The 27,978-nt window shown below is 42.1% G+C and overlaps 3 protein-coding genes across 11 annotated transcripts in view; 1 reads left to right on the forward strand and 2 right to left on the reverse strand.

The window, feature by feature from the left end:
* Nucleotides 1–134: 134 nt before the first annotated feature.
* LOC110978044 (uncharacterized) lies at nucleotides 135–8,731 on the reverse strand. Of its 5 annotated transcripts, none has more exons than XM_022232682.2 (7): nucleotides 8,539–8,731; nucleotides 6,943–7,211; nucleotides 5,862–6,038; nucleotides 5,445–5,624; nucleotides 4,256–4,444; nucleotides 3,481–3,561; nucleotides 135–2,968 (listed from the first exon to the last, which is right to left on the reverse strand). In XM_022232682.2, the coding sequence occupies exons 2-7, from the start codon at nucleotides 7,198–7,200 to the stop codon at nucleotides 2,651–2,653; spliced, it is 1,203 nt and encodes a 400-aa protein (XP_022088374.2). In that variant the 5' UTR covers nucleotides 7,201–7,211; nucleotides 8,539–8,731; the 3' UTR covers nucleotides 135–2,650. The 5 variants fall into 5 exon arrangements, with proteins under 5 accessions (XP_022088374.2, XP_086986739.1, XP_022088376.2 ...); XM_087130613.1 differs by having other exon boundaries at nucleotides 8,404–8,541; XM_022232684.2 differs by lacking the exon at nucleotides 8,539–8,731 and adding an exon at nucleotides 8,467–8,533.
* A 92-nt stretch (nucleotides 8,732–8,823) lies between these two features.
* Nucleotides 8,824–23,497, forward strand: kifc1 (kinesin family member C1). 3 transcript variants are annotated; one of them, XM_022232550.2, is made up of 14 exons: nucleotides 8,824–8,909; nucleotides 10,429–10,524; nucleotides 11,053–11,181; nucleotides 12,381–12,597; nucleotides 13,077–13,172; nucleotides 13,886–14,123; nucleotides 14,650–14,860; nucleotides 15,208–15,375; nucleotides 15,910–16,044; nucleotides 17,411–17,527; nucleotides 18,102–18,275; nucleotides 18,446–18,767; nucleotides 19,656–19,869; nucleotides 21,717–23,497. In XM_022232550.2, the coding sequence occupies exons 2-14, from the start codon at nucleotides 10,516–10,518 to the stop codon at nucleotides 21,835–21,837; spliced, it is 2,151 nt and encodes a 716-aa protein (XP_022088242.2). In that variant the 5' UTR covers nucleotides 8,824–8,909; nucleotides 10,429–10,515; the 3' UTR covers nucleotides 21,838–23,497. The 3 variants fall into 3 exon arrangements, with proteins under 3 accessions (XP_022088242.2, XP_022088244.2, XP_022088245.2); XM_022232552.2 differs by having other exon boundaries at nucleotides 13,080–13,172; XM_022232553.2 differs by lacking the exon at nucleotides 13,077–13,172.
* The window catches only part of LOC110977979 (retinoic acid receptor beta-like), a 67,342-nt gene continuing 62,791 nt past the window's right edge, over nucleotides 23,428–27,978 (reverse strand). For all 3 annotated transcript variants that reach the window (XM_022232556.2, XM_022232558.2, XM_022232560.2), the window contains one exon: nucleotides 23,428–27,946. In XM_022232556.2, coding sequence (XP_022088248.1) covers nucleotides 27,772–27,946 — 175 coding nt within the window. In that variant the 3' untranslated portion in view covers nucleotides 23,428–27,771. The remainder of the gene's footprint in view (nucleotides 27,947–27,978) is intronic.

The raw sequence follows: 27,978 nt of genomic DNA on the forward strand, positions 1-27,978 counted from the left end.
TGTCGCTTGGCAGTAGTAGTGCAATCTGCTCAGATTTCACAAGCCGGCAAAATATCGTGTCTGCATGTATTGAGTGAATACGTTGATGGGCCCGTGTTTGATGCACAAATGACTGATTTACTTCAATTCCAACATTTTTCTTTCAGTAATTTTGCATACATTTATTATCACCACACAAAAAATAAACTGATATAAAAATCTGTTTTTATTCTATGTTTTTATTCCTCCACGACAGAAGGAAGAAAATCTCTCAAATTCCATTAATCCAACAATTTCAATTTTTAAAGCACATGCACACTTGATGGTTTGGAGTATTTCTTCCCTTTTTCCCCTTCTCTTCACCATGCCTTGGCAGTTCATCAATTCCACATTCACAAGTCGGCCATATTGAATTGAAAGCGAGGTTAACTTTATTTTAGAAACCTAAAAATAAAATTTTAGATAGAATATAGAATAAAATACAATTTTAAATAGAATTTCAAAGTTAATTAGAAATTAATTCCATTTACAGCGACGATCAATTTAAAATTCATTATATCTAAAATGTTTTCAGCATCATTTAAAAAACTGACAGTGGGGTACACAGTTGTCAATCAGGGACCGTCTGTCAATCAGGGACCGTCTGTCAACCAGGGACCGTCTGTCAATCAGGGACCTTATTTTCCTCTACTGTTCAGGGTCCCCAATTGAAACAAACTCACACAAGTGTGTATTTGCCTGCAACTGGGGACCCCCTATTGTTCCTCTTTTGTTTGTACTTTAACTTTTTCAGAAGACCACCCATATGTTTTGTACACAGTTGTCAATTGGGGACCCTCTGTCAATCCGGGACCTTATTGTCCTCTATTGTTCAGGGTCCCCAATTGAATGCAGAAACAAACTCACCCACCCACAACTTCTTGTTTTACATAGTACACAGTGTGGCTATTCCTTTATTCTCCTTTGGCCACTTGAAAAATGCTCCTCTTTCTCCAACTAGGATTACTCCTTTGAGCTGGATTTTTGATGATGATTTCCTGGACTGTTCCTCTTCATTTTGCCACGATAACCTTGACCAAAAAATGCCTCTGAAACTGTTTTTCAGAGAGGGGAAAACAATGTGTGGACATGTGCGAGTCCACACAGTGCAATCCGTTACCTATGATTATGTGGAATTCTTTTGTGCAGAGGTCCACACTATGTATACCACGCCTGCACACACACACACACTCACTTTGCAGAAAATCATTCCGCCACTGTTGATAATGACCTAAAAATGGAAGCCTGTTGATACTTTCAGTCTCTCAGAGAGGTTTGTTAAAAAAAATCTGCTTTCAATCTCTGCTTACATTTGCATTCGGAACACTTCACTCAATAAACTGTCCAAGGGGCGTCTTGTCCCCTCATACAGCAGGGAAGCATAGACAGAATGTGAGGTCATTATGTGTGACTTGTCCCCACAAAATGAGCTGAAAGTCAGAATTTTCAAAAATTGAGATGTAGGTATTTTTTTAATTCAGCAGAAAGAGAGCTTTCCAGTGATATCCCGGTGGAACACTTAGGGTAAAAGTATCAGGTGACAATGTGACATTATTCTGGCAGCTTTGCGTCTTAATGTTCGATGTTGTTTCAACATTTCTGACCGGACACAAATAATGCTATCATCAAAATTGCTGAGAACATGACGTTTTTACATATCTGATCGTGCAAAACAATTTGGAATTAAATACACTGGCCACTCTTACCAAATATTACAAACAACTAAACTCGACCTCCACCTCCATATTTGACTTTGAACCCTCAAAATAAGAAAAGAGAATGCAACTTTATGTTCATTCTGTTGTGCCGGGTCATGTTTCAGGGCTATTAGCCCCTTGTGTCCATTAACATGCCCCATACAAACAAACGTAGGCCTTTTCATACACTGCAAACTTATCGTAACACTAACAGATTTCAAGGCCGTCCATGGTGCTATGGCTTTGTGCTAATGTCTCAGGTCAAACGAATAATGCATTCATGTCTTCACATTGTTACAAATTCAAAAATTGCATAATTAGTGTGAAGTTTGTGTACTGTGACACTACTTAACAGCCTTCGTAAAAGATATAGTCGAGTAAGTCCATCACTAACACAAATTGTTGGGGGCAATGATTTTTATAACAGACACTCATAAATTCACTTTTGTATATAAAGAATTTTTGACTCTTGACTTCATTGGTCTTGGTCAACACTGCACTGGGCATGCCCATATGTTGCAATTCTGTGATGTCCAAAATCTGCTCCAAGTTTCCTGTGTGATCTCACTCAAACAGGAGTTGTATGAATCGCGTCTGCCGCCCAGCTTTTTCCATTCTCCATATGCAATCTTGCTGGAATTGTCTGTTATTTTTTTTCATAACAAAGAATAGAAGGGTTAAAAAGGGAACTAAGTTTGGCCCGGAAATGTCAGGTTCACAGAAAAAGTTGAAAAGCTTGTGTGCGGCCAATATGTTATAAATTCAACAAGAAGTCTGGAATCAGGCTATTTCAAGATTACTGAAATCCCTGAGTACAATTCAGATCAGTTTGTATACGCAAAGTTTCTCTGCTTATCTTGGACATCTCTGGGAAACCCACTTTCGATATGGAGTTGTATTAAAGGTTTTTTCCAGGCTTTTCATGACAACTTCTGTCAGGGCACTGCTCCCTTGAAACGGAACTGGGCTTTCATCAGGAGGTGGTCTGAGGGGAACACGGCATTGGGGCAGGCATACAGCTCCTCCAAAACTTCCCTAGCAACCATCTCCAGGGCACCGTTGCACATCAGAGTGTCCGAGCTGAACCAGAGGTAGTCCAGGGCCTTGATGCGTTTCCCTCTCGGTCTCGTTGACTGGTGGGTTGCAGCTTCAGAGCCGCGGTCGGTTTCCATCCACTCTCCGTCTCCCTGGTGTTGTGCTTTCCACTCGGTGCCCTCTGTGTCGTGGAACTGCGAAAATGGGACTTCGGTGCCCTTTCACAGAAAAATGGTAGATGGAGATTGAAATGAAGCATAATAGCAAACCAATATTGCTTAACTCTTAACTCTAAGTTGATGAGACCAAAACTAGTTTGTGAAACTATCTGTTAACCACCTGGTGACAGCATTTTCAAAATGAACTTGTCCAGAGTGGAGTTTTATTTTGGCCAGAAAATACCAAGTTTTCAAAACAAGAAGATACCACAAACACAGTCCTTTACAAAGCTGAACTTCAACCCTTGGTTGTCATTTGATCAAATAATTACACAATTTCTAATCACGTTGTTGCTTTTCCAAAACTCTGCGACCAAGTCACAGAGCTCAATTTGCGACAATGCCCAGCCATGGCTCACAATCACTCAGTCAACCAACACCAATTAGTTTGAGCCTGAATGTGTGTGCAAACTCATGACAGGTTATTCCTGAAACCTAAGGAACACTTTCTCTTGGAAAATAATTCTGTCATTAGTCAATGTTTCATATTAAGAAAGAGAGTTGGTTCTTACAATAACTGTTTTATAGGCACTTTGGAAATTAGGGATCAGATGCTGGAAGGATTCGGCCATCACATCGACCAGAGTGAAGCTCTGCATAGTAGCAAAAACAGTAACAAGGTCAAATGTAGTCGTAGGAGTTCATTGGGAGGGAAGATGGATAAACCCTTAGACTGCGGAGGCCAGAAAGGCAGGAAAATGTGATTTCCATCAGGTGTTACAACAGCAGGAAGATATTCCTTGAAAGTCAGTAACTGTTTTTCGCAAGTTATACTCAAGTTCTTTTCATACAAAAACTGAGTAATTGGCAAGTCTCGCAAAATGCACACTGTTTGTCGCATTATTATGTACAATCCTTTCCAAACGTGAGCAGTGTAAGGTGGCCTCTTCATGATAACTTCCTTTTGGAAAACTGTAACAATAACAACACGGCGTATACAACACATTTCAGTACCAATCTTTGCACCATATTATCCTTCCTCACTGGCCCCAGAGACATTCCTGTAAACCATTGAAACTCCCTAGAGAGTACAGGACTATTCATGAAAGCACTTCCGGCACAGTGAGACTAATCACTCGTGACAACCCTCTCTACCTACACTGGTGCCCATTTGCTCTCCTGGTGTGGATTTCCACTCCTAGGTGGAGAGAGACAAGTCAGGGTAAAGTAACTTGCCCAAGATCACAACGTAATGCCCCTTCACAGGATTCGAACCCTAACCCTACGATTCAGGAGTTACGAACCCTAACCACGGGGGCCACTTATTCCAGAGTGCCTGAGACTAACCTTTTCCGGGCTGTCCTTTGACACAGTCTCAAACTGGCGGAGCTTTTCCACACTCTGGTCGCTGAGGCAACCCTCCCTCAGCAGCTGGTAGGCGGGCATGTGTGGCTCAGTGTTGAAGTCGCCGCACAGGATGAGGGCGCTGTTCCCGTCACCGGCAAACTGCGCGAGTGTATTCGCAGCTAATGCTATCTGAAAACAGCACAACACAGAATTATTGCATTTAGAAAAAGCAAATGAGTATTTAACCTTCCGATTCTGGGAAGGGCTTTCCTACAACGTTGCAGTTGGTTAAGTGCAAAATAAGAAAACAAAATGAAAACCTGGGGCCTGTTTGTTTCACTTGTATCCAGACAGCGATCAGTGATCTGACGTTGGTTCACTGACACCAGAAGTAGCTTCATGGATAGAGCAAACCAGTTTTGAGATCACTGATCAAGACCGAGATCTGTGTGATACAGGCCCTTTGACATGTGAATAAATGTAGTTAGTCTAAGGAATGATACACTAATGAAAGATTTATAGCAGAGTAATGTTTGCTACAATGCCTGACCATGCCCCCACGCTCAACCTCCGTAGTCTGGTTTGAGCTTCCAAGTGTAAACTTAACGGGAATCGATAAAGTGAGGGGATGAGTAGAGACGTCATTCGGTACTGCAAACAGAATCTTGCCAGATCCATTCTCCATGTTACGACAAAGAGAATCCCAGCACATTTACACGTTGTCCAGTGTGAAGTGGTCAATAACTGTCATAAGCGGCATCTGATCATAAATACAGATTTCAGTACTCAGAGGTAGGCCTATAAATTAGCTGTCATATGGGCCTCCAGCTGGACCAAGAGAGGGCGCTGTTTCCTTAGCAACGAAGGCTCCTTTGGTACCAACTGCGCATCCCTGATTCACAAACGACTAGGAAACGCAAGCGTTGCAGTCGCTTCGCTACATGTAACAAAAAAATGCATATTCCCGACCAATATGGCTCCTTTTAACCAATGAGGGAGGGCTTCTGCTCGAGGGGGATTGTTGGGCCCTCTCCATGCCTTCTTTTCCTCGCAGTCTCAGACCCACCAGGCTGTGCCTCATAAAAACTCCCATCTTGAAAGTTCACACTTCAAAATCCTACCTATTAAAAAAAAAATTAAACAACAGTACGCAGGTTTTGTCAAATTATTTTTCCCCCAATAAACGAACCTGCAGGGCAATGACATCCATTGCTATGTGGTTCATCCAGAATGCATGCACATTGCCCACAGTCAGAGCCTGCCCAGTTTTCTTGCAGCCAAGCTGCAGGTACATCGTCACCGTTTCTCGCAGAGTGCGCTCCAGGATGGCTTCCGATTGGCTGCTTGGAAGCTGACTTTTGGAGATCTCCTGATGAATATTCATGCAAGGGTGGAATAATAAATACTAATTTCAAGACTATAGGAGTCAGTGAACCAAAAGTTTTTCAGTATTGTGTTATTCTTGGAGTTGAGATGGTTTCAGATTAGGATCGGGGCTAAGGTTGTGGGGAGGAGAGCGGAGGTAAATTGTTTCATGCCCAAAAATTTCAGCTGAGCTTGTCTCCGTCTCAGATAAAATCCACCTGCTGATAGTTAATAAACATACCTCCTGAATTTGGTCCTTGAAGTAGCTGACTTTATGCCGCTTGAGCTCAAACCGACTCGGTCTGTAAAAGGTTGCCACTCCTTCGTCAACTCCTAATGCCTTGTTGCCATGGAGCCCTTCGTAGCCAAATTCCAACATTGCTGGTGCTAGGACCTCCTCAAAATACTTGCCGTTAACCTGAAAAGATAAGTAAGCCAGCCATATCACTTCTCAGATAATGCAACTCTACCGGTCTATCATTAATGTGCTGATTATCTGGGGAATCAGGTTGGCATAGCGGCCTGGGTTCGAATCCGGCTCGGTCCACATGCGGATTGGGTTTCAGTCCTCACCCGAGTCTGTGGGATTTCCTCCCACCTCTTAAACTGAACATTTCCTTTTGGTCTTCTTCACTCATTATCATCCTGTAATTGGCGCTAAATGCACTGATGGACGAACAAAAAGAAATAAATTTGATCTATAGTGAATAGTGTCTGTGTTCTAAAAACGACAGCTGTCTTCCATTTAATGGAACAACTATGCAAAAAACACCAATGTCAGACAACTCGTCCATTGACGAACTCAAGTCCAGACAACTCGTCCATTGAGTTACCTTGACTGTTCTATTAACTCAACTGTCACAGTATTTAGACAACTTGAGTTTGATGTCAAGTCAACTCAACCTCCACAAAGACCCTCCGGATTACATCCTTCCCTGTCAGGCTTAGCCACAACACCTGAGCCACAACCTTACCGATGACAAAACCTGTCCAACAAGTGTTTTTTCTGGCATCGGCCAGTCTATTTGTACCAACATACACGCAAGAAAAAAAATCTGCCACATTGAGGTGGGATGTTTGCAACTTGTCTTGCTAGTCGATGTGATTAACGGTCAAGCTGTCTGATGGATGACTTGTCTGGAGTTGAGCTGGTCAGGAAATGAGTTGTCCACTACTCCATGCATGTGACTAGCATAGTATGTTCACCATATGGCAACAACAGTGACTGATGTTGAAAATCCAAACTGCGGCACTGCAATTGTGCTGCATGGAGATTTTCCTAGCTGCAACCAACACTGCAGCTGGAAGCAAACATCCTGTACCTCTTGAAGACATATGACGTCAGCATCTCCGTGGTGCTGAAACTCCTGTAAGAGTCGCGGGTGTCGCTCGTCGATGGTACGGTGACCCGGTAGCAGGTAGGGATACGTGTCCGCCTTCACGTGAAAGTCAGCGAGGATGTTGTAAGTGACAACCACAAAGCTCTTTGCTGTGTCATCACCATCTGAAGTCGGACCTTTCACCGACACCCATTTCCTCTGGGTGGGAAGGAACACATCCGGTCCCGCCGAGCTTGTCATGCCTTTGCATTCTGCAATTTACAAACGCGATTGCCTGATTAGATATTAATCTACAGGAATTAGACTTCACAAGGGTGACCTTGGGAACTAGTAACTGTCTATGGCCCCAAAATTGACATAATTTTTTAAAGCCCAAGTCCTGAAGGTTAATAACAGCTGTTACTTATTCATCTTTCGATCCTTGGGAAGACAAAGAAATGTTCCCTTTTAAAGGTAGGAGGAAAATCCCCGGGTAAGTTTCCCAGGAAAGCCAAAGGATCAGGTAGCAGTGTTGTATTCGAGTCCATCACAAGTCACTTCACAAGTCCAGTCATAAGTACATGTAATTTGGTGAACAATGACACAATTAGAACACTTTTGTGACAGCTCATTTAAACAGCTTGCAAATTAAAAGACTTAAGATGGACTTAATTACATGGACCTGCAGGAACTTCTGATGGGCTCAAACATAATACTGTCAGGTAGGGACCACAAAACCCAATCCACGTCAGCCTGTGTGTAATTTGAACCTGGGCCACAGCTAGAATGTGACAAAGTACGTGTGTACCACAACTTCACCTTTCACCTTTAATTCCCATTGCATTGGCTGCCTTTTCTTTCATCTTGACAGGGTGCCATCTCTGTACTATGATTGAGACAGACTACCACTAAAGACAATGCCTCATTAGGACATACAACAAGCTAAACCTTGCTTTAGTAATGCCAACCTTTATGCTTATGGCATCAGAAAATCCACTAGGATTAGGCCTAGGCCCCTACTCAATTTATAAAAGCCGAAGTTAGCATGCATCAATATCGATACACAAACAGGCAGATCATGCAGATTGAAATGTGCTCACACAGTCATAGGGCATGTCTGAAACCTAAAAAAGAGAAAAAATGGTTATTTTGGATGCAAGATTTTGACAAGACACTTGCTACATCTGTTGAAACAAGTTTTCAAGGTTAATAAGGGCTCTGCCCGTGCAAGTGTTTGAAGTAGGTTGCCCAGGTTGGACATTGTCTTAAAAAATTTCCCTTTTCGCCATACAATGTCATGACTGTAGACACCGTCCACTGGCCAAGTCGGATCTGTCCACAAATGGACACAATAACTTTTTTTAATGGTGTTTACTGTTGTCCGTTAGGTAATTAAAATTACATTGCCGGTAGCCTGGCCTACTTAAAATATCCCATGGACGGACATGATTAAACAAGCTAAACCTTGCTTCAGTGGAGGTTGTTACAGTACATGTAATTAGAAGAAGGGTTGAATAATGTAAGTACAATGCAAAATGTGACAATAAAATCAAAACTGGGAGCCCAGCAGCAAGCAACAAACATGTTAAAACAACTTGCCGAATGTTGATTCGTCGCAAGTTTTGTTAAAGTGGATAGCGCCCTCTTTGGCCTTTGTCCCAAATGGACTCTTCAAAACTATGGACAAAAGATTGGGCTTGATACATTCAAAAACATTTTAAAGAAAAACACAAAATGAAAACCAAAATACGGTTAAGCCAATACAACTTATTAACTTTCATATTTTTTATATGGATCGGAAAATTGATGAGCGGAAGAAATGGAGGGGAGATCCCCAAAAAGTTTCAAACTCGAGAGGGCGCCTCACATGCAACGAGCCATTAACCAATCAGAATGCTTGATTTCTGTTTTCAGCTGTGGCAGAATATTTGAATACGCACAGAAACTGGAGTCGGTAGCTTTGAAAAATCGTAAGAATTTGAGTTATTTCGAAAGATTTGTTTTGAAAACAAAAAGTTTATTCATCTACTTGAGATACATTTAATGTACATTAGTGGAAAATATTTCTGGTCAAGGAACTGTGTGCACTACTAATACATGTACGTAGGCCTAGCAGTACTACGGTCTACCTGAAATGCGCTTCATAACCACCATGACCACTGAGCTGAAGGTGTGTTTGTTGCGCAGTCATGGCAGTAGGCCTACTTATAGAACCAGACGGACGACAAATGCTAATTCCTGTGCACAACTGAAAAAAAACTGAGTCATGTAAAGTTACTATTGAGTGTTTGCTAAGTAAATGATTTGGAATTTGTTTAGCAAAATTTCACTTTAGAACACGCTTCATCACCTTCTAATATTATAATGGCTGTTACTTTTGTCATGTTTGTGTAGTGTGCTGTAAGGTACAACATTTTGAAATGAAGGGAGAGAGAATTCTTCAAGAATTCCAATGAACAATCATACGTGAACATGTATAGCTTAGCTTTCATTTTGACTGGGTCAAGAAAATAAGGAAAAGGAGCTGTGTTGTGATTGGTCAAGCTGTGGAATTCTTCCTGAATGAATACCATACAGACACCACTTCACTTGGCACTTGAAACCCTGTGCACAGACTCTCTGATACCAGTTGGAAAAATTCCAAGTGTTTTCTAAGTGAATGCCTCTATGTTTTCTGTGCTACAAGTCATTTGACTTTTTAGGGCATACTGTGTTCAGATACAGTTGGACACAGTATGGCAGTATTGAATCAGAAGGTACTTTTTGAGTAACAAGGTTCTCTGCCAAATAAATATTGAACTACATGTAGGGTAATAGGGAACAAAGCTGGAGAACATACATGTACCTCTAGGCATTTGGCAGACAACTCGATACTCAAACAGGAACTCAACTAATATTGAACTAGGTAATACTAAGGAACAAAGCTGGAGAACATACATGTACATCTAGGCATTTGGCAGACAACTCGATACTCAAACAGGAACTCAACTAATATTGAACTAGGTAATACTAAGGAACAAAGCTGGAGAACATACATGTACATGTACGTCTAGGCATTTGGCAGACAACTCGATACTCAAACAAGTACCCAACTAAACACTGCTGTGGGAAAAATTAGTGCCGTCAAATGTTGCAATTTTTTCCTGAAAAATTGTGTTTTCTACGTCATGTGAGCAAAAACTTCAATGTTTTCACAGTTTTTGACTGTTTAGACATTTTAGGACTTTGAGACGACTTCAGTTCAATGTACGTACACTGTATGCATGTAGGTCACTGCAACCTGCAGGGCCAGGGAAATTACTACACCTGTATATGTCTAACTATGGAACTCTTTCCATTGCCAGTTTCATAACGTCCAAGCACATCATATCTGCCATGGTTACATGTACATGTAGTTGGCTTTCTTGAAGTTGCATTCAACATGGCAATTTCAATCCTTCTCAAAGCTGTTGACCTGTTTGACAATTATGCTCTTGTTAACTATTTCAGTTTGTCAACTACACATTCCACGCGATTTCAACCAGAACGCCGATCTGAAAATTTCTACCGCTGAAAAGTACATGTACTGAAGTCATAATGTCCACGGTAAGTACTCTGTAGGCAGTGTCCATGCGCTTTGTTATCAAAATGGTTCATTGAAATTAAGCTATCACTTAGGTTTTAGTACAGGTACATTGTACACAGGGTTAATTCATTACCAGTGGTAATGAATATAAACAGGTTTTGAACCTGACACAACTCACAATTACCAAGTTCTAGAACTCAATTCTGGAAGTGACAGGCACTACCATCCCCCTTACAATCACATACATGTACATTTTCAGATAAAAAAAATGCAAATAGAATGACAAATTTGATTTAAGCTGAGTGAAATAGAAAAGTTTCTGATTAATTGTTTTTCTTATACAAGTGTTTTTGTTTTATTATATGTGTTTTTTACACAGCGGTTTTTCCAAGATGTGATAGGTTTTTGAAGTGTACATGTAGCTATGGATTCTGTACAAGTCAAAATTTGGCAAAATAAAAACATTTAACAAGGAGGTTGGGGAGAGAAATATGTTATTATTTCAAGAATTGTGCAAAGCCTTTTTCTGCATCTTTGACTCCCGACAGAGGACAGCACTGGTTAGCAAGGATGTAAATGCCCCCGTGGCTACAGTTCGTCCCTTGAGCAAGCTGCCAATGCCATCCAAACTGCGCCCCCCACAAGTGCAGGTCAAAAGACCGTTAGCCCAGGATGAGGTAAACTTGCCATGGAATAAAACAACCTAATTTATTAAAAGCCAACTTTTGAAGTGGTTTCAGTCTTGCGAGACACAATTCTGCTTTCCGTGGTGGATAATTCAGACAAAACTGGAACTACGGTGTAATGCCAGTATGGCCCTTTTCATAAACTTGAAACGATGTAGTTTACAGGCATGTAAATTGTCCACTCATCAGCTGATTTCCTTGTTTATCACTTCATGCTTAAATGCTATTGAAAATGGAAAAACACTGTACAAAGTTTTGTAAAGATTTCCTTGTTTGAAGTCAAAGTCCAAGTTGTATGCCTGATTTTCAGAAAAATCTGGTTGAAGATTAGGGTTTTTGCGGGGTTGGGGGGGCCAAAATAGACTGTGAGAACAGGAAGATGACATGGCTATGGTAAATGTTGCATGTCACATTCTTGCGAAGTTTTGAAATGGACTTGATTTTTCCCTTGTTCTTTATTCATTTTGGCCAAGACCTTTGTGAAACAATTTTTTGCCATCCAAAAACCAACACACAACATCCGATTTGACGCATAAACTGCAGTTTTGGGCTTTAAAACTTTTGAAAAATGAAAAAAAAACACCATCCATGTGCCCAGAACATAGGGACAAGATGATGTGTTGAATCTTACTGAAGTGAAAAGATTTACTTCAAAGTCTTTTCAGTCCAGATTGTTACCACATATGGGCAGAGTGACCTTTCCCTACTGATACAGTACAGCAACTTTTGTCCAAATTCAACTTTAAACATCTCAGGTTGCCAATGACAAATTTTAAATCCCATTGGTACAAACATGTTTTAGAACTTGTAGTTCATGTCTGTAGCCTTTTTTTTTTGCACAGCCAATCAAGTTTTTGCAATTGAAATCTTGTCATGCTTTTGTTCCATATGCTGCAACATTCCAGAAAACCACCCCATAACATGAAAACACCCATACAATCCGTTGCAGGCTGCTAGAACAAACCTTGTGATTGGTCAGATTGTGCAAGATTTGTGATGTAATTATCTCATAGGCCGTCCAAATATGATAACACTCTACACTGCTGCCGTACTACATATGATGTATGTTGAATTCAACAGGATGAATAGCTATATCTAAAACACTACATTTTTTAGGATTTAGAGTGTAGAGCTTATCAGGACTGACTGATTTTCTGTCACATCAAACTAAACTTTTGGATGTTAATCAGGCTAACATCGATGGCACCGGTGCACCACAAGCTAAGAGGAGAAAATCCGAGGAGGTGGCCAAGCCCAACGGCAGGGGTAACAACGGCAGTACTACCGCTGCCAAGAGGCCAGCGCCGGCAAGGTCACAGAGGCAGACGTCGGCTGCCACCCTGCCAAAGGTCGATCGGCCAGCAGTCACCCGCACCAAGCCCGCCGCTGCCAGGCCGGCAAAGCCAAGTAAGATTTGAAAGTCACTGATCTGGGCTGAATTCTTGTTCACTACTTGCTATACCCGTCGCTTTAAGAGTAAAGCTGAGTAGTTTGTCGCTTTTTCCTTAATAGACGTGCCTTACAGGTGGCGCAAGTTTGCATGGAAGCACTTTCTACAGCAGCACATACATGTAATTGGTTATAAGGCCACAAACTTTTATTCTAGCTTTGCAAATTGCTACCGCTTGGCTGTTGTTAATTCCGGATTTGGCTAAGATTATTTTCAAACTTTGCTAACATGATGCACATATGCCCCAATATCAATGATTGACACAACAAAGTTGAACTATGCAATGCTTAGCTATGCTGATTTCACAGTGCTTCACTCAAAGTTTGTGTTTTATAATTAAATGAACTAAACAGTCTGTCATGTGCTCCAAAAGCAAACTTAAAATACAGCTATAATACAGGAGTGGATCTTCAAAACGCTGTTTTCTCAAAATCAGCAGTTGTTGCTCGCAACCCGCCAGCTAAACCCACTGCTCGACCCAGAGCTAACACCTCAACTAAACCCAGCATTACCACCACCAGCACTGCCAATGGTGAGTCAAACGGCAAACACGCTTTGCACCAAGCAGTTTCTTTTTCTAAAGTTTAACTTCCTGTTAAATTCGCGTACTGTATAGAGATAGTTTTGAACAAATGTATGAGTTATTGTGGAGGTTACATGTACATGAAGGAGGGTAGAAAGGGGCGGGGCTGGAAGGTTACTACAAGTGGGCGTCATGGCATCTTTTTGAGCTTGGAAGTTGAGTACATAGCCCAAAAGGGACCGTGTGGTGACAGAGCTCCGATGATAGTGTCCTTTGAAGTATTTGTAAAAGGGACTCACAAACGCAGTCTCATGTTCTGATCCGAGTCCACTTGCGAAGCCCAAGTTCGCACAGCAACCAGTGGTCAGTTTTGCCCGGTACCCAGGATATATCTGTCGCACACTGTAGATTACCAGGGAAAGTCAACCAATGGCAGTGGATTAAATTTCCCCAAATAATTAAATGCATCTTGCAATTCTTTTTTTTTTTCATAAACATTCATGAATATTTCCTCATTCAAAGCTTTTCACAACTTTCATCACCTCATTCATATCTTTGACACTTAGCATTGATTTCTCCTCGTGAAAGCTTTGGTACCCTGAAAAGAACTTGGCCACAGCAATGCCTGAATGAATTTTCAAGGAACATTTGCCTGCATCTGGAAAGAGAGAGTGGCATTATTAGACCTCAAACCCAGACCTCATTTCTGTCCAATCATGCAGGCCCCAAGAAGGCCAAGCGGCCGGCCTGGGACCTGAAGGGCCGGCTAGCGGATATTGAGAGCCAGCTGGAGATGCGCAACGCCCTGAACCACCAACTACAACAGGAAGTCAATGAGAGGACAGGCAACAACCACTCACTGGAGTCCGACAATGACAGCCTGCGGTCCGCCCTGCAACAGAAAGGCCGATGCCTAGAGGAGGCCAACCAGACCATCCAGCAACTGGAGAGGAAAGTCAGGTGAGAACCAGGCCGGGGTGAGAGAAAAGAAAAGTACAGTTGGCCCATCAGACCTAGTCTTTGTAATAGATACACACTTGCACACCAACGTCTGTGATTTCTGTGTGCATTACAGATTAATTGTTCAAGACGATGGCCCCTGGATTCCAGATTATTACCAATCAGGAGACTTGTATTATGAGTTATCGGCCTTGGCAAGCTAGTTGGCATGCCGAACTGTGTAAACTGCTCAGAGTAGCTGTGTGTATGCAGTATTTGTCATCCAAACCGCTAAAAAACCCCACATTTCTCAGGCAAGAAATGCTCTCAAACATGTTTTCCTTGGAAGCCAGCTTAACTTTGTCAGCTGATATAATCAACTGTCAGAGTATGGTCACTTGACACCTATCAACATCAGGTGCATGGTGATAGTTGCGTTTAAGTGTTGGTTTTGCATTTGTCCTCAACACCATTGAGGGTTCTCACACAGTTGTTATATAAAAATACTGTGGGCATTTTTTTTTTCCTTTTTAAAATCTCGACACAGGGACTCAGAGGACGAGTTGATGGCATCCACTCGTCGTCTGCAGAGGGAGAAAGACGACGTGCTGCATGCCAACCAGCAGCTGGACCGTCAGTTGGCTGACGTCCGGGGTGACCTGGGTGCCTCCAGGCAGGAATGCAGCGGGCTGAAGGCATCCGTTGCTCAGATGGCCGCTGCCCAAGCGGGCATCACAGCTGAACTGGCCAGCACTAAGGTAATGCCTGTTCTGCACTGTAAGGAGTCTGTCATTCTTTCAATGCAGCTCTTGTTGCGCCATTTTAAGGGTATGGAAATCTGCATGGTGATGCTGGACCAGTTACAAGCAAGTTTGTTCATTGCCTTGCTTGTTTTTAAACACCCATTTCTTTGGGTGTTTCGATCTACTGATCCAATGTTGGTTTGATTTCTGCTTGTTATTATGTCTTTTGACTTCAGATTTGGTCTTTTTTTTTTGACGGGGGATGGGGGAGTTTGTTATTTTGAAGATTTACTTCAGTTTTGAACACTTCGTGTGTGGGGGGGATTTTAGTTTCATATTTGAGTGAAATTGACTTCTTTCAGTTGAACTACGAGCAGTCACTGGAAGCCGGCCGGCTCTTACAAAACGAGATTGCTCAGCTCAAGGTAGTGATCGCCCAGCATGAAGCCATGATAGCGGACCAAGAGGCGCAGATCCGTGAAAACGAGACTACGCGGAGGAAACTGCACAACACAATTCAAGAGCTGAAGGTGGGTGCAAACGGTCCTTCCGAGATGCATGCAAAGGACAGACTTAACTGGGTGTCTGTTTTGGCAAGTGAACAAATTTGCAGTGCTCCCACGGTCACTGAAAATCGTAGGGAAAAAAGTTGTTCCTGAAAGTCATGGACTTTGTGGAAAAAAGTAGGCTGTCGCAGATTCTGTTGTCAGGAAAAACGTTATGGAAAAGTCACGGGAATCAAGGTCCCTGTAAGAGTTTGTATTTTGACGGGCCACTTTTGACATGAAACCAGGATAAAGATCAATTTCGTGCTACATCCTTATCAGTCTTTGGTAGTGGATGTGACAGTTTCCCAGTTCATAAATTTCCTCTGCAAAAAGGTATTAAATGTCATGAAATTTGACAAATTGTTACATTTTAGTCCTGGAAAAGTCATGGAATTTGGTTTTTCAGATTTCTGTTGGAGCCCTGATTTGGCCAACTGTTTTTTGTGTCACTGACTGTGTCACTGACATTTGAAAAAAGTTGCTGTTTGTAATACTTGCTATTTTAAATTACGCTAGGGTAACATCCGTGTATTTTGTCGAGTTCGCCCTCTTCTGCCCGAAGAGACTGCAAGCGGTCATGACATGCGACACATCAACTTCACAGAAACGGACAATAAGACCATCGAGTTGGCCGACGCCAATCTTAACGAGGTAGGAAATAAGGAAACATGGGGATGACAACGAATTTTCAGGGTTCGATTTTCAACCTCTTCTTACCTTCTCGTTAAAAACCATAGTGAAGACTACTACAAGCTTGTCAGAAGTACCTCTCAAAATACCAAAAAAAGTCAATATTCCCTGTGAGATTAAAAACAATTAGGGTGAATAGATTGGTTTGCTTCCTGCTTGTGTTTGTCTTAATTACACCTTGATTATTCCATTGCTGCCGGGATTATTTTGACTTTGACTGCTGGACTACGGTATTCCCAGTGTGCAGAGCCGTGACCAGCAGCGGGCCCACATAGAAACCGCAGGTGCATGATGAATGTATTTGTGGTATGCAGTAATCCTCCCTCTGAGCCACGGCCAGGGCTGACTTCCGACTGCAATGGGTTAAGGCTGGGACATTTACGCATTCAAACAAAACAAGTTGCAAATCTGTTTACCGACTTCCCCACATGTTGAAAAGGAACTGCCCCTTTTAGATGTTTGGCATTTTGATCGACGCAGTCTGGTGTTCATTTTTATTACAAACGATGCCTGTAAAAGTAATCTGATTTTCAGAACATTTTCCCCTTTCAGTATCCATGTACTTTTTGAGAAAAATGAGGATTCTAAAACAGTGAACATTGCTTGTTTTAAGTTCCCCAACATCAATCTACATTGTTACATTGGTTGAACCATGTGCATTGTTGAACTGTATAATCATGTACAAATGAAAACATGGAGGAAGGTGGCAGCGGCCTCTGGCAAGTGTTGGCTTAATATTTAAATGGTAGGGGAATTTTTTGTCAATTCTTTTTCAATTTAAATGTAAATTCTTATCCTCTGTGCCATGTGTAAAGACACTGCTTGAGTTTTATTTTAGGTGGATAAATGCCTCAGTGGTTTGTTATTACTGTAGGTTGCTGTACCGCAATCATTATTTTACTTGCCCATTTGTAGGCCTGGAAATACTTCCAACTCTCAGATGTGAGGCATGGGATTTTCCCTCTTAAGGTTACTCTGACTTTAAATGAAATGTTCCGTGGGAAAAGCCTGCCAATGTAAGAGTGCCTTGTAGCACACACTTCCAAACAACACATCTGGCTACGGACCATTAAAACCGGTTAGACGCCATAACTGCACTAGCACTGCACACCCACGGAAATTCCTCAGCTTAATGTGCAAATGTGCTTTTGGCAAATTGCGACACCCTATTGCTCAAAGAGGCATGTAACGCGGCCATACCACCTTCCTAGGAGTATTCTGCCATCACAGTACTGGCTTCTATTTCTTGTTGTCGAATTACACAAAAGAAGGGCTCTGTCTTGCGTTAAGTTGTCCCTATGTAATCCCTTTTTTCTCTTCTTTACAGAGTAATGTCGGCACACGGTCCAGCAGCAGTAAGAAGTATGAATTTGGTTTTGATCGCGTCTTCGACCCTAGCTCCACACAGGCAGAGGTCTTTGATGAGATATCCCAGTTGGTTCAGGTACTGGGAAAACATTTCTCTCTTTTTGTTTTTTCAGAGGAAATCAGCAAAAAGTGGTGAAAATGGCAAAATTTAATGAGGCAAAACACTCATGTAGCGGATACCAATTTCTCTGATCACATTTTAAAAGTTCCAATCTGTCAAGTTTTTAAGCTCCAAAATTCAGAAAAAAAAAAATTGGCATCACTTTTTTTCCCTTTCTACATACCAGACAATTGTAATATTTACATCTTAGCTTATCATGGCATTGGTTTGGTTTTTAATTGGGGGGGTCCTCGAATAATACTTGTCCACAGAAAAACCCTCAGCTGCAGTAGTGTTGCCTGAATTGGCTGAATTGAAGTAAAATGCCACCCTCAACAGCATGTTGACGACTTGCGAATAAACACAATAGATGCTTACAAGTCTAACAGTTTTCATAGTTTACAAAATTGATTAGTTCATGCACACGCTATCATATCCTAATGCACTGTACTGCGAAGAACAAGTATAAACCTTTTTGTTAAATTACTACCGGCGTTCCTGTCATTATTTCCTCCTCTGCACCCTTGTCCCCGCTCCCTGTCCCCCTCAGAGTGCCCTGGACGGCTACAATGTGTGCGTGTTTGCCTACGGCCAGACAGGCAGCGGCAAGACGTTCACCATGGAGGGGCCAGATGATGTAGGAGAGGAGACGGAGGGGATGATCCCCAGGGCGGTGCGACAGATCTTCCAGACGGCCAGCGAGCTCAAGGAGAAGGGCTGGGAGGTGGGTTTAGGAACCCTTTTCAGGGTTCCCACAGTCATGAAAAATCCTGGGAACAAAGTTTTTCTGGAGAGACGCATTTGAAGATCACAGATGTGATTGAATTATGTTCTTGTCAATTTTCTTAGTTCTCTCTTAAAAATGTTGGGCTTGTTTGAAACGTTGCATTGCAGTACACTATGGAAGCCAGCTTCCTAGAGATCTACAACGAGACGGTACGCGACCTGCTGGGTGCAGGCGACAAGAAGTGTGAGATCAAGCTGGCAGCCAAGGATGGTCGCGGCGGTACCAACAGCGGCAGCAATGACGTGGAAGTAACCAACTCCACCACGGTGGCGGTGAGCGGCGAGGCGCAGGTGCGGGCGCTGCTGGGCAGGGCCTCCCACCAGCGGGCCGTGGCGGCTACGGGATGCAACGAGCGGTCCTCCCGCAGCCACAGCGTCTTCCGGCTGAGGCTGACCGGAACCAATGCACTGACTGGCGAGGCCAGCCAAGGTGGGCAATCTTCCGAAGAATTACATTTTAGCATGAACAGTTTCTTTGGAAAAATAGTTTTGGTGTTAGCGGTAAAGGAAGAATGCTTTTTCCACCTTCTGTAAACTGCGTCAAGATTTAACCTAAACAGTACTGGGTAGATTACTAACCATCTCACAGTCATAGGAGGGCAGTTTCCACAGCATCCCCTGCCCAGAACTTGGCTGTTCCTACGCAATCAGCACAAGTACAAATCTGAGGTTCCATTTCAACCTGTGATTTTGCATTTATGGTTATTGGATATTGAAGGCCACATGTACCACTTAACGTACACGAAGCGTATCAGCGCAAAGTGTTTTGGCCGACCCATTTAAGAAAAATGGGTGCTGCGTGAGAATGGCACATCAGATTCTCATAATATTGGTGTCAAACTTACTGCACGATATTACTGGAAAAACCCTGAAGGCTTGGCATGTGAAAAAACATGCTGTGCCTCTATTGGGAAAAGCACTGAGGGGGGCAGATCCCCGATCCCAGCCCTTTTAGGGTTGAGACCTCAGCATGAAGGCCGGTTCATATTTTGGTCAAAAAGTTTAGTTTGCCCATTAAAATTCTCAATGCAAGTTGGATGACTTGCATGAGGGCTTGAAACACAAATTATTGTTACAGCAAGGCCTTATGTCAAAGTGAATTGAAAGTCTTTTAATTAGTGAAAGTCCTGTCATGGATACCAAGTTTTAGAAAGATCAGGCGAGGCACAGCTTAGATTTTAGGGGGCATCAATTCTGCCACCCCCCCCAAAAAAACCCCTGATTTTGTTAAGATTAAAGTCACTGTGCTGTACAGTGGAGAGATTTTGGAGATCTCAGGGAGGTCTTCTCATTCATCCGTTGGTCTCTGCCACCGCAGGTACCCTGAATCTGGTGGACCTGGCGGGCAGCGAGCGACTGTCCCAGTCGGGCTCCACCGGCGAGCGGCTGCGCGAGACCAAGAACATCAACCGCAGCCTGAGTAACCTGGGCAACGTCATCATGGCGCTAGCCAACAAGGAATCCCACGTGCCTTACCGCAACAGCAAGCTCACCCACCTGCTGCAGAACTCCCTGGGAGGCAACTCCAAAACGTGAGGCGGCAAATTTCCCTTCCCAACATTTGGTCTTGTTTCACTTATTTGTCAAGTTTCTGTGGCCTTTTTTATGCACTACGCAGGACACGCTTCATACATGCAAATTACAGTTGGCAGATTATCTAAATTTTAAATAACAATTTAAAGGCGTTGTTAAAATTTGACCATGAACAAAAAATCACAATATGATACAGAACAGGAAAGTACAAGGCTGTTTGCATTTAAGCTCAAGGTTGTATGTGGAATAGCATTGACAAGAATACACAAGGCATTACAATGACCGTAATACACACTGACAAAAGAAGGAACAAAAGGGAGACAAAACCAACAGACATTCAAGTTGTGAGCAAGCTCAAAAAAAGGTATGCAATCAGAGAGAAAAATGTTGTCACCCCAAAAGCCAAAAATGGACCCTTTTCAAGTGAGTTTCAGAGGCGTGACTGCCTTTGCAAAGAGGTGTAACCAATTTTTTCATGGCAAGATTGTGGCAGATAGTTCACAGCGACTTTGAGAAGTCTCTACTCCTGGTTAAGAAAGCCTTCATGTAAATAGTTGGCAGATGGCTCTATATGTGGTGAGGTGTGGCATATGTGATGACCAGAAAACAAGCCCAGGGAGAGCCATTCCTGACTTTGTTTCTTCCATAGCCCATCAATCAGTACATTTATTTACAAGAAACTGTTGTACTGATTGCGCAGTAACACAAAAAGAATAGCTGACAGGCATGCACGTAGTCTTGAAACTTGGAATGAAACACTTTAACTACAGAGTATGGAAGGGAAGAATGCAGCAAAGAAGAGGTGATCACTTGAGGTTTTATCCTGTGTTGCCCCAAAAAATCCCTGTAAATGCTCACTAAACCTCACTTGTAAACCTCAAGGCTGAGTTCGGGCACCTTGTTCCCGTATGCTCAAGAACAGCTCGATTTGTTGTTCGTGGGTTGGCCGCTGGAACGCCGGGAACAAACAACCGGTTATGACATGCAACATGGCGGCGTCCATGTACGTTATTCGAGAGTTAAGGTTTGGATAGGCTGAATTCTTTTTATATAAACAGGAACATGCATTTCTGTGTTATGGTAAATAATTAATGTTAATTTTGCGATACTTCCCATTGTCAACATGGTCTATGGCTTTGGAAGCCATCTCTCTGCTTTTTGCAGCTGTTCAAAAATCAAAATCTCACGAGGTTTTCCATGTGCTCCTGTAAAACCCTGAGGAGGAGGTGGTGTGTGATCCTGTTCTGAGAACAGTGTTCTTGAGTCGTGTTCCCGCCGTTCGAGCGCGAGAACAAGAAACCCATGTTAAGAATAGGCCGCCCGAACTCAACCCAAGTTACTGCATGTTTATTATTGCATATTCTCAACACTTTCAAGCACCACTACCAGTGTTGTAGCTTTGCTGGTCGGGGATCTCCACCACAGCGTTCTACCGCCGGGCACTAAGCTTGATGAAACAGCCCACTGACTGGCAGAAAAAGCCTTAAAATTTCCAGAAAAAAAAAACATAAGTCACTATAAAAATTTCGTATTTTTACCGGGAAGAATTTTGTAAAAATTTGAACTCTTCATCAATTTGGAAAGAAAAACTCACTGAAAAAGCAATCTAGAGTCCACTTAAGTGGGCCCCTGGGCCCCCGGCTGTGATGCTTGAGACTCCGGTTGCTTCACTTCCTCCGTTCACCATTACTAAATTGCCCTGCACTAACATAGGGCTGGCTATAACACTGACCACTGCGCACTGTGATCATAAGTGAAAGGATATCTGTTTCAAGAGGTGAACTTCAAAACTTGGACGTTTCTAATCTTTGTTGTTTCTTTCCACCTACTTTCTCCCTCTCCTCAGGTTGATGTTCGTCAACATTTCACCCCGCGAGGAGAACCTGCAGGAGTCCCTTTGCTCACTGCGCTTTGCCACCAAGGTTAATCAATGTAACATTGGCACCGCCCAAAAGAAAGTCAAGTAAGGCATGCCAAAGGCCCAGAAGGAATTTGAAATCTCAGAATACGATGTGAAACTAGCATTACCGCAGTTAGACAATATGAAGGAGAGTTTTACCTGGGAAAGGAGAAGCCAGAGAGAAAATAATGGATTTCCATTGGAAAAACAGCAGGTTAAAGAATAATAATTGCCATTTTTATAAAGCACTTTTAGCAAGATCAACCCACTTTCCAATGTTCACATATTCAGATGTGCATGGTACTTTATCGTGGGGCCATTCATGGATGATCCTACAATGCCAGTCCTTATCTTGTGGCGTTATAGTCTATGGGCTTCCTGCAATGCACGTCTTCCATCATGTTTTTTAACACTGCACTTCTGCTTCAAAGCAAGTGTTTCACAGTTTTTGCCCGTTTTCCCTTGTACATACGTATATACCTGTAGGCCTTTATGGTATTTCTTAGAGTAAAGAGTTTGTATAGTGGTATAATTTTGGTTTTATCATCTGTTTTGTGTTAAAGTGCATTGTAAAGTACAGTAATTAATTGTGACAATATAGTTATTGACTATAGACTAGTTTGTACAGTTGGCAATTTTGTGGTAATAGCCAAACGTAGGGCAGTGTTAGAGTAGATTAGACTGGATGTCAGTCTGAAATCCACCCCACAGTATACGCCATGCAAAATGCACAACATTGGAGAGTTAATTTTGACGATGCCAACTTTCCCTGCATGATGCAAGGGATGGTTTTGATGATGGGTTAACCACTTCCTGCCAAGTGGAGATAGCGGCACTGAGGACACACTGTCGCGTGCTTTTTCACTTTTTTCTGTTCTTAAAATTCTTCAAAAATTCATTTGGACTGGACCCGTACACCCAAACAGACGACTGTCTTGTGGCAAGTCTTATCTGACAGGCAACCTCCATTGACACGCGAGTATTGCAGCCATGCCTGCCGCCCAGTAAAGAGCCCCCATTGCGTGGTGTCGCGTAAGTTCCTCTTTGTTCTGGAAATTGGCCCAGTGCACCAGTATGTTGCTGGATGGCGGCGTTGTCTGTATTACACGGCCAGATTCCACAAGCGCCCAGCGGTACTGTATCGCTCATCGCTGGAGCACTTTTGTTTCCGCTGATACTTCATGAACAATGGTACTGTTTCAAAGCTATGACAGACTACCTCCACGAAAAATTGGCCAGCACTCTGCAGACAGCACATGAACCTTGACTGGCAAGTCCCAGCAGCTGACTGACACCAAGTAAACTTTTTCTAAAAACACCAAGCACCTTCATTTTTTTCCATGAAGAAAGTTCCGATTTCAAGCAATCCAGCCATGCGTACATGGCCAAGGTCTCCGGTACCAGGCTCCCTGGCAGGAACTGGTTGACAATAAATTCAACAAAAAATCAACGCATTAGATTTCCACACACAATGGTGGGCTTGGGGGTGGCACTGTGTTAACGGAGACTGTTAACACCACTTTTTATAACGAAGATTTTTTTTATTAATTTTGTCAAAAATGACAACTGAACGCAAACAATGGCACAGAAATTTTCCTCCGTCTGATACTCGACACTGTCTCAAAAACACTCAAAATAATAAAAGACAAAGTCTAGGTTTAGTGAAGACATACATGAATTGCTTTTTTTTTTATTAATTAAACCAAAATACGGCCCAACCTTGTAAACTTTGTCATTACTATATGCTTTGAGGTAAAGTGTGTAATCTTAATTGTTTCACGTAACAGGTCAGGGAGACAAAATCTATCCACTTGTCTCAGAAAAATAATGGATTGTTTTTCCACGCACCGGCCATGAACAAAAATTCAATGTCAACTTCAAAGAACCAACGCAGTGGAGAAATATTGGTACAGAATGCTCACTCACAACGAGTGGCTTTTATATACCCTGTGATGACATACGACTGCACACAAGTTTTCACAAAAACACCAAAATGGGCGCACGTCAACAAAGTTATTTCCAACCATGTCACAATGCAGTTTCTCCACTAACGGTCGCCCTAAATACTTCCATTTTGAAAAAATACCTACTGAACAAAAAAAATGAACGTGTGAAAACATGACCTATCTCGAGACATAGCAGCGCCTCGTTTGTTGGCCACAATCACATTGCAACACATCATAAGAATTCATTTGAGAAAAACATGAGGCAATGAACTCGGAGAGCAATTCTTTTGCGCGAGTGACATCTCAAGTTCTTTCAGTCACGCACACTCACAAAAGACGATTGTTCGTCTGATGTTATCCCAAACCTCAGATGAAGAATCTTCTTATGGGGATACAACATAAAAAGAAACATTGAACTGCTTTTTGTTCAAAGAGGTTATACAGGTATAAACATTGTGTTGTGTTTAGCATCTTTTCTTTTTATAGAAAACATTATATACAGTGCCTAGTGTTACAAAAATCAACATTTCTTTATTAAAAATACCTCTTTGCAGAAAAAATTCACATTTGGGATTTGTTTTTTCAAATTTTGGAGAAACCACTGTTAGGCTCTTCATCTGTTCATAGCCCCACTCTCAAGGTGAGGCTGAAATCTTGATTTTCCACTCCTGTGTAAACTGTAACAATCAATCGTCTTAAAAAAACAAAACAAATAAAACCAATTTTTACTTGTATATTTCAGCTATTACAGAAACAATCTTGCTCTACAATACAGTTATAATGTGCACCATGAATCTGCGATTCCGTATCACTGCATAATTACGAACTAAGTTACAATTTATTTAATGCATTTTACCGTACATGTATTTCAAAACGAGGTAATCTCAAAGGAAATGAATTAGTTGCCACTGACTCATGTCGTCAAAATTAAATTAGGGCCTTGAATTATAACCTGCTGCATATGTAGATGATGTTGAAAGTGCCCATAAAAATCACATTCTGGTCACATAGCACAAAGTGATCACACCAACTGCACGTTTCTTATTACTTGAAATATCAACTATAAATGTATTGGGCAATGAAGTTAATAAATTTCATAGCAAAGCATGATGGTCAAAAGTGAAGAGGACGAGCCAAGGCCAGCTGCTTCTCCAGTATGTAGGTGCATACTGCCTGGCATAACATCACAGGGCATGTCGTCTAGTCTTTGGAAAGAAACCAATGAGATACTAGAAGGAAGAACCCCCCGTCACCAATAACACAGGAATGTGGTGCAGTATTTAATGCCACTCACAGAATTTGTTACTGACAGAAAAGTGTACCACATGAACATATGTTGACATTTCTCCATGGCCCATAATTAAGATTTAGGCAGCAGGGATGCCAGTCAGGCTCTCATACAGAACCTGAAAATACAGCCATGGAAGCCTAGATGTACCTTGCTAAGGTCTGAAAATAACATTTTCCCTCCTATCTGATTTTTAGCACTTCAAAACTGCCTAATCTGCCATTCTTTTGATGAATTTCAGTTTTTGGTATGAACTTCAGTTTGGAAATGGTGGAACATGATCAACGCAGTTCAGTTTTGCGATGCGTGCATGGCATCTAATGCATGTACAAAGTTGCATATACTATACGACCAAAAAAAAAAAATTGGCAAACTAAATCCAAATTCCCTTCTAAAAATAATACATCAGCTTGTCCCTCACCGTCTCATAAAACAAAATTTTCTTCCCTCACATTTCAGACATACATTTTATTTCAGTCCCTTGTTAGAAGAATTAATTTAAAAAAAAAAAAGGATATAGCCATTTCAATTCAAATGTGTCTCAGTACAATGCAAATCATAGGTGTGCATTTTTCATCTCTCGGTGGGCAGTGCTGCATTACAAAACATTTTTACAATTAAAACCATTTACACAATCTTAATGAGCTCAATCATAGTTATAAAAAAATTATTATACAATTTATGAATAACTTACTGTTACCTTATACAAAGTGAAAAATATATATATATATATGTGCTGATAACTTTAAGCCGTCAGTATTTCGAGTTGCATTTCTGGGAATCACAAGACAAAAAGGAAGCAGCTCCTATTAACGTGATTAATGCATTGTCTTGATAATTGGAAAACAGTTCCACTCATTAAAATATCCTACGTGTGTGTAAGAGCCCATACAAAATTGTTTCAAACCCCTGTAGACAGCTGTTCGCAGTGAAAACGTTAATTTCCCTAATAAGTCGGTGGTATTTTTAATTAATTCGACGAGTGCTATAAAAGTTTGAAGTGGGTGAATTTGTGGAGTAGTTAAAAGTTTAGCAGAAGAGTCATTGTGCAACATTTGGCAAACTGGTGACACAACATTTCTCCATAAAAATTTTTTAAAACAAATGAAAACGGTAAAGAAATTTTCCATGGAGATTTAAACTTCAAAATGTTTCTTTCAGTGGTGTTGAATTCTACACTGGACATGTTTTTCATCACAGAAGTGGGTGCTCTTTGTATGTGATTATTGCATACTATTGCATTAGCTCCTGCATGGTGTATAGTCAAGCATCTGCTAAGACCCATATTGGCGGACCTCTAACTTCCAAAATCTTTGGAGAGAAAAAGAAACTTAAATGGCCTTGTCATAACGCCAGGTGTCGGTTCTAAAATGGCATGCAGTTGCATATGTCACTTCACTGAGCACCTTGCTATAACCTCAATGATACACTCAACGTGGGATCCTAACCCTTTGGTTGGTTTGTGGTCAAATGGGCACAAAGGCCTTGAAAATGACCTATGACCTAGACACACTGCTACAAAAGAAGTATGAGATGCTCAGCCAACAAAGCGCCCATTCTGATTGGCGAACCATAAATGCAAGACAAATTGCAGTGTTACAAAGTTCTAATAGAAGAAGCTGACTAGGACTTCATTTTCTTGAATGTCTTTTGGGGACCTTGATGCCTTCCGGGTCTTGATGGACATAATCTTCGGACTTGATGGACCTCAAGCCCCGGCTGAGACTAAACATAACTTTTAGGGCTGGGTAGAGGCTGCATATTGAACGCCCAGACATGCGAAGCTAGCCGTAGCATCACATGCCATGCAGATGACGGCCTCCTTATGTAGGGGCTCTCAAAATTACTGATCCAGGGGCCTGAAGACGTTTGCTCTGAGGCGGCCAAAGGTGGACGTGTATAATGAAAGTCGCAACGGCATGGCTTACAGCAGATCATAGAGGTTGCATGGCTAAACTCCTCGGAAAAAAACTTGACCCTAAAAATTCTCGCAGGATTCTCATCAAAAACTTTCCCGTATCTTCCAAAATCCTCCCCTGTGCAGGACACCAAAGATGCATTCTTTGCACTTCAACTTTCAGGGGGCACCGTGTCTAATGTACAATAACAGTGGCTGGGCTCGACCTTCCTCAACCCCGCAAAAATGTTCCCCCAATTTTCTCGTGGATATTTGCAGGATCTCCAGGGGTTGGGTTCAAGACCAGGCCAAGGTCCAGCAGTGATGAACTTAATGAAGGTGGGTATGAACAATCTGATGAAGGCCGTGCATGTCTTACATGCTCAGTCGCCTAGTGAATATCCTTAAGACGATTGCTGAATAAAGAGGCTTTTACAAGCCTGAATCACAGACAAACATGGATGTGCATTAATGTTGCGACAGAAACCCTGTGTGACTCCGCTATGACTGCTTGCAGACGGAAAAAAGGCTGCTTCACAAACCAGCGTTGCCCAAGAAACAAGAATATTTGACAACTTTATACACAAAAATCTATCATCACTTTTACAATCATGTTAATGTCCTCAGGCTCCAAGGACTGCGGACAAGATGACTAAACGTCTGCTACTGATGTCCTCACAACATAGCTGTCCTGTGTGTTAATTATCCACTATGTTGATGTCCTCGGATTCTGTTCACTACAAAATGAAGAGGTGACCACTGTCTACTATCTATGTCCTCGCATCATAGCTGTCACCTATCCTACTATGTTGACATCAAGCTCCAAGGACCCAAAAACCAAGAGATGACCACAGTCTGAGGTTGACATTCTCACGTTGTAGCTGTCCTCATTGTGACCACCATGTTAATGTCCTCAGGCTCCGAAGACGACGGGGACCGTTGAGTGGGCACCCCAGCGACTGCTTTTGGTGGCTGGAAGAGACCGCCTTCCTTGGTGATCTTCGTGAGGGGGAGACGTTCTGCGATGTCATGGGGTCTTTTCCGCCTGTTGGGTATGAAAAATTTGAAAAGGATTCC

Source organism: Acanthaster planci, linkage group LG20 (assembly GCF_054643075.1).
Source record: "Acanthaster planci isolate LZ-2023a linkage group LG20, COTS_SCS, whole genome shotgun sequence".
NCBI lineage: Eukaryota > Metazoa > Echinodermata > Asteroidea > Valvatida > Acanthasteridae > Acanthaster > Acanthaster planci.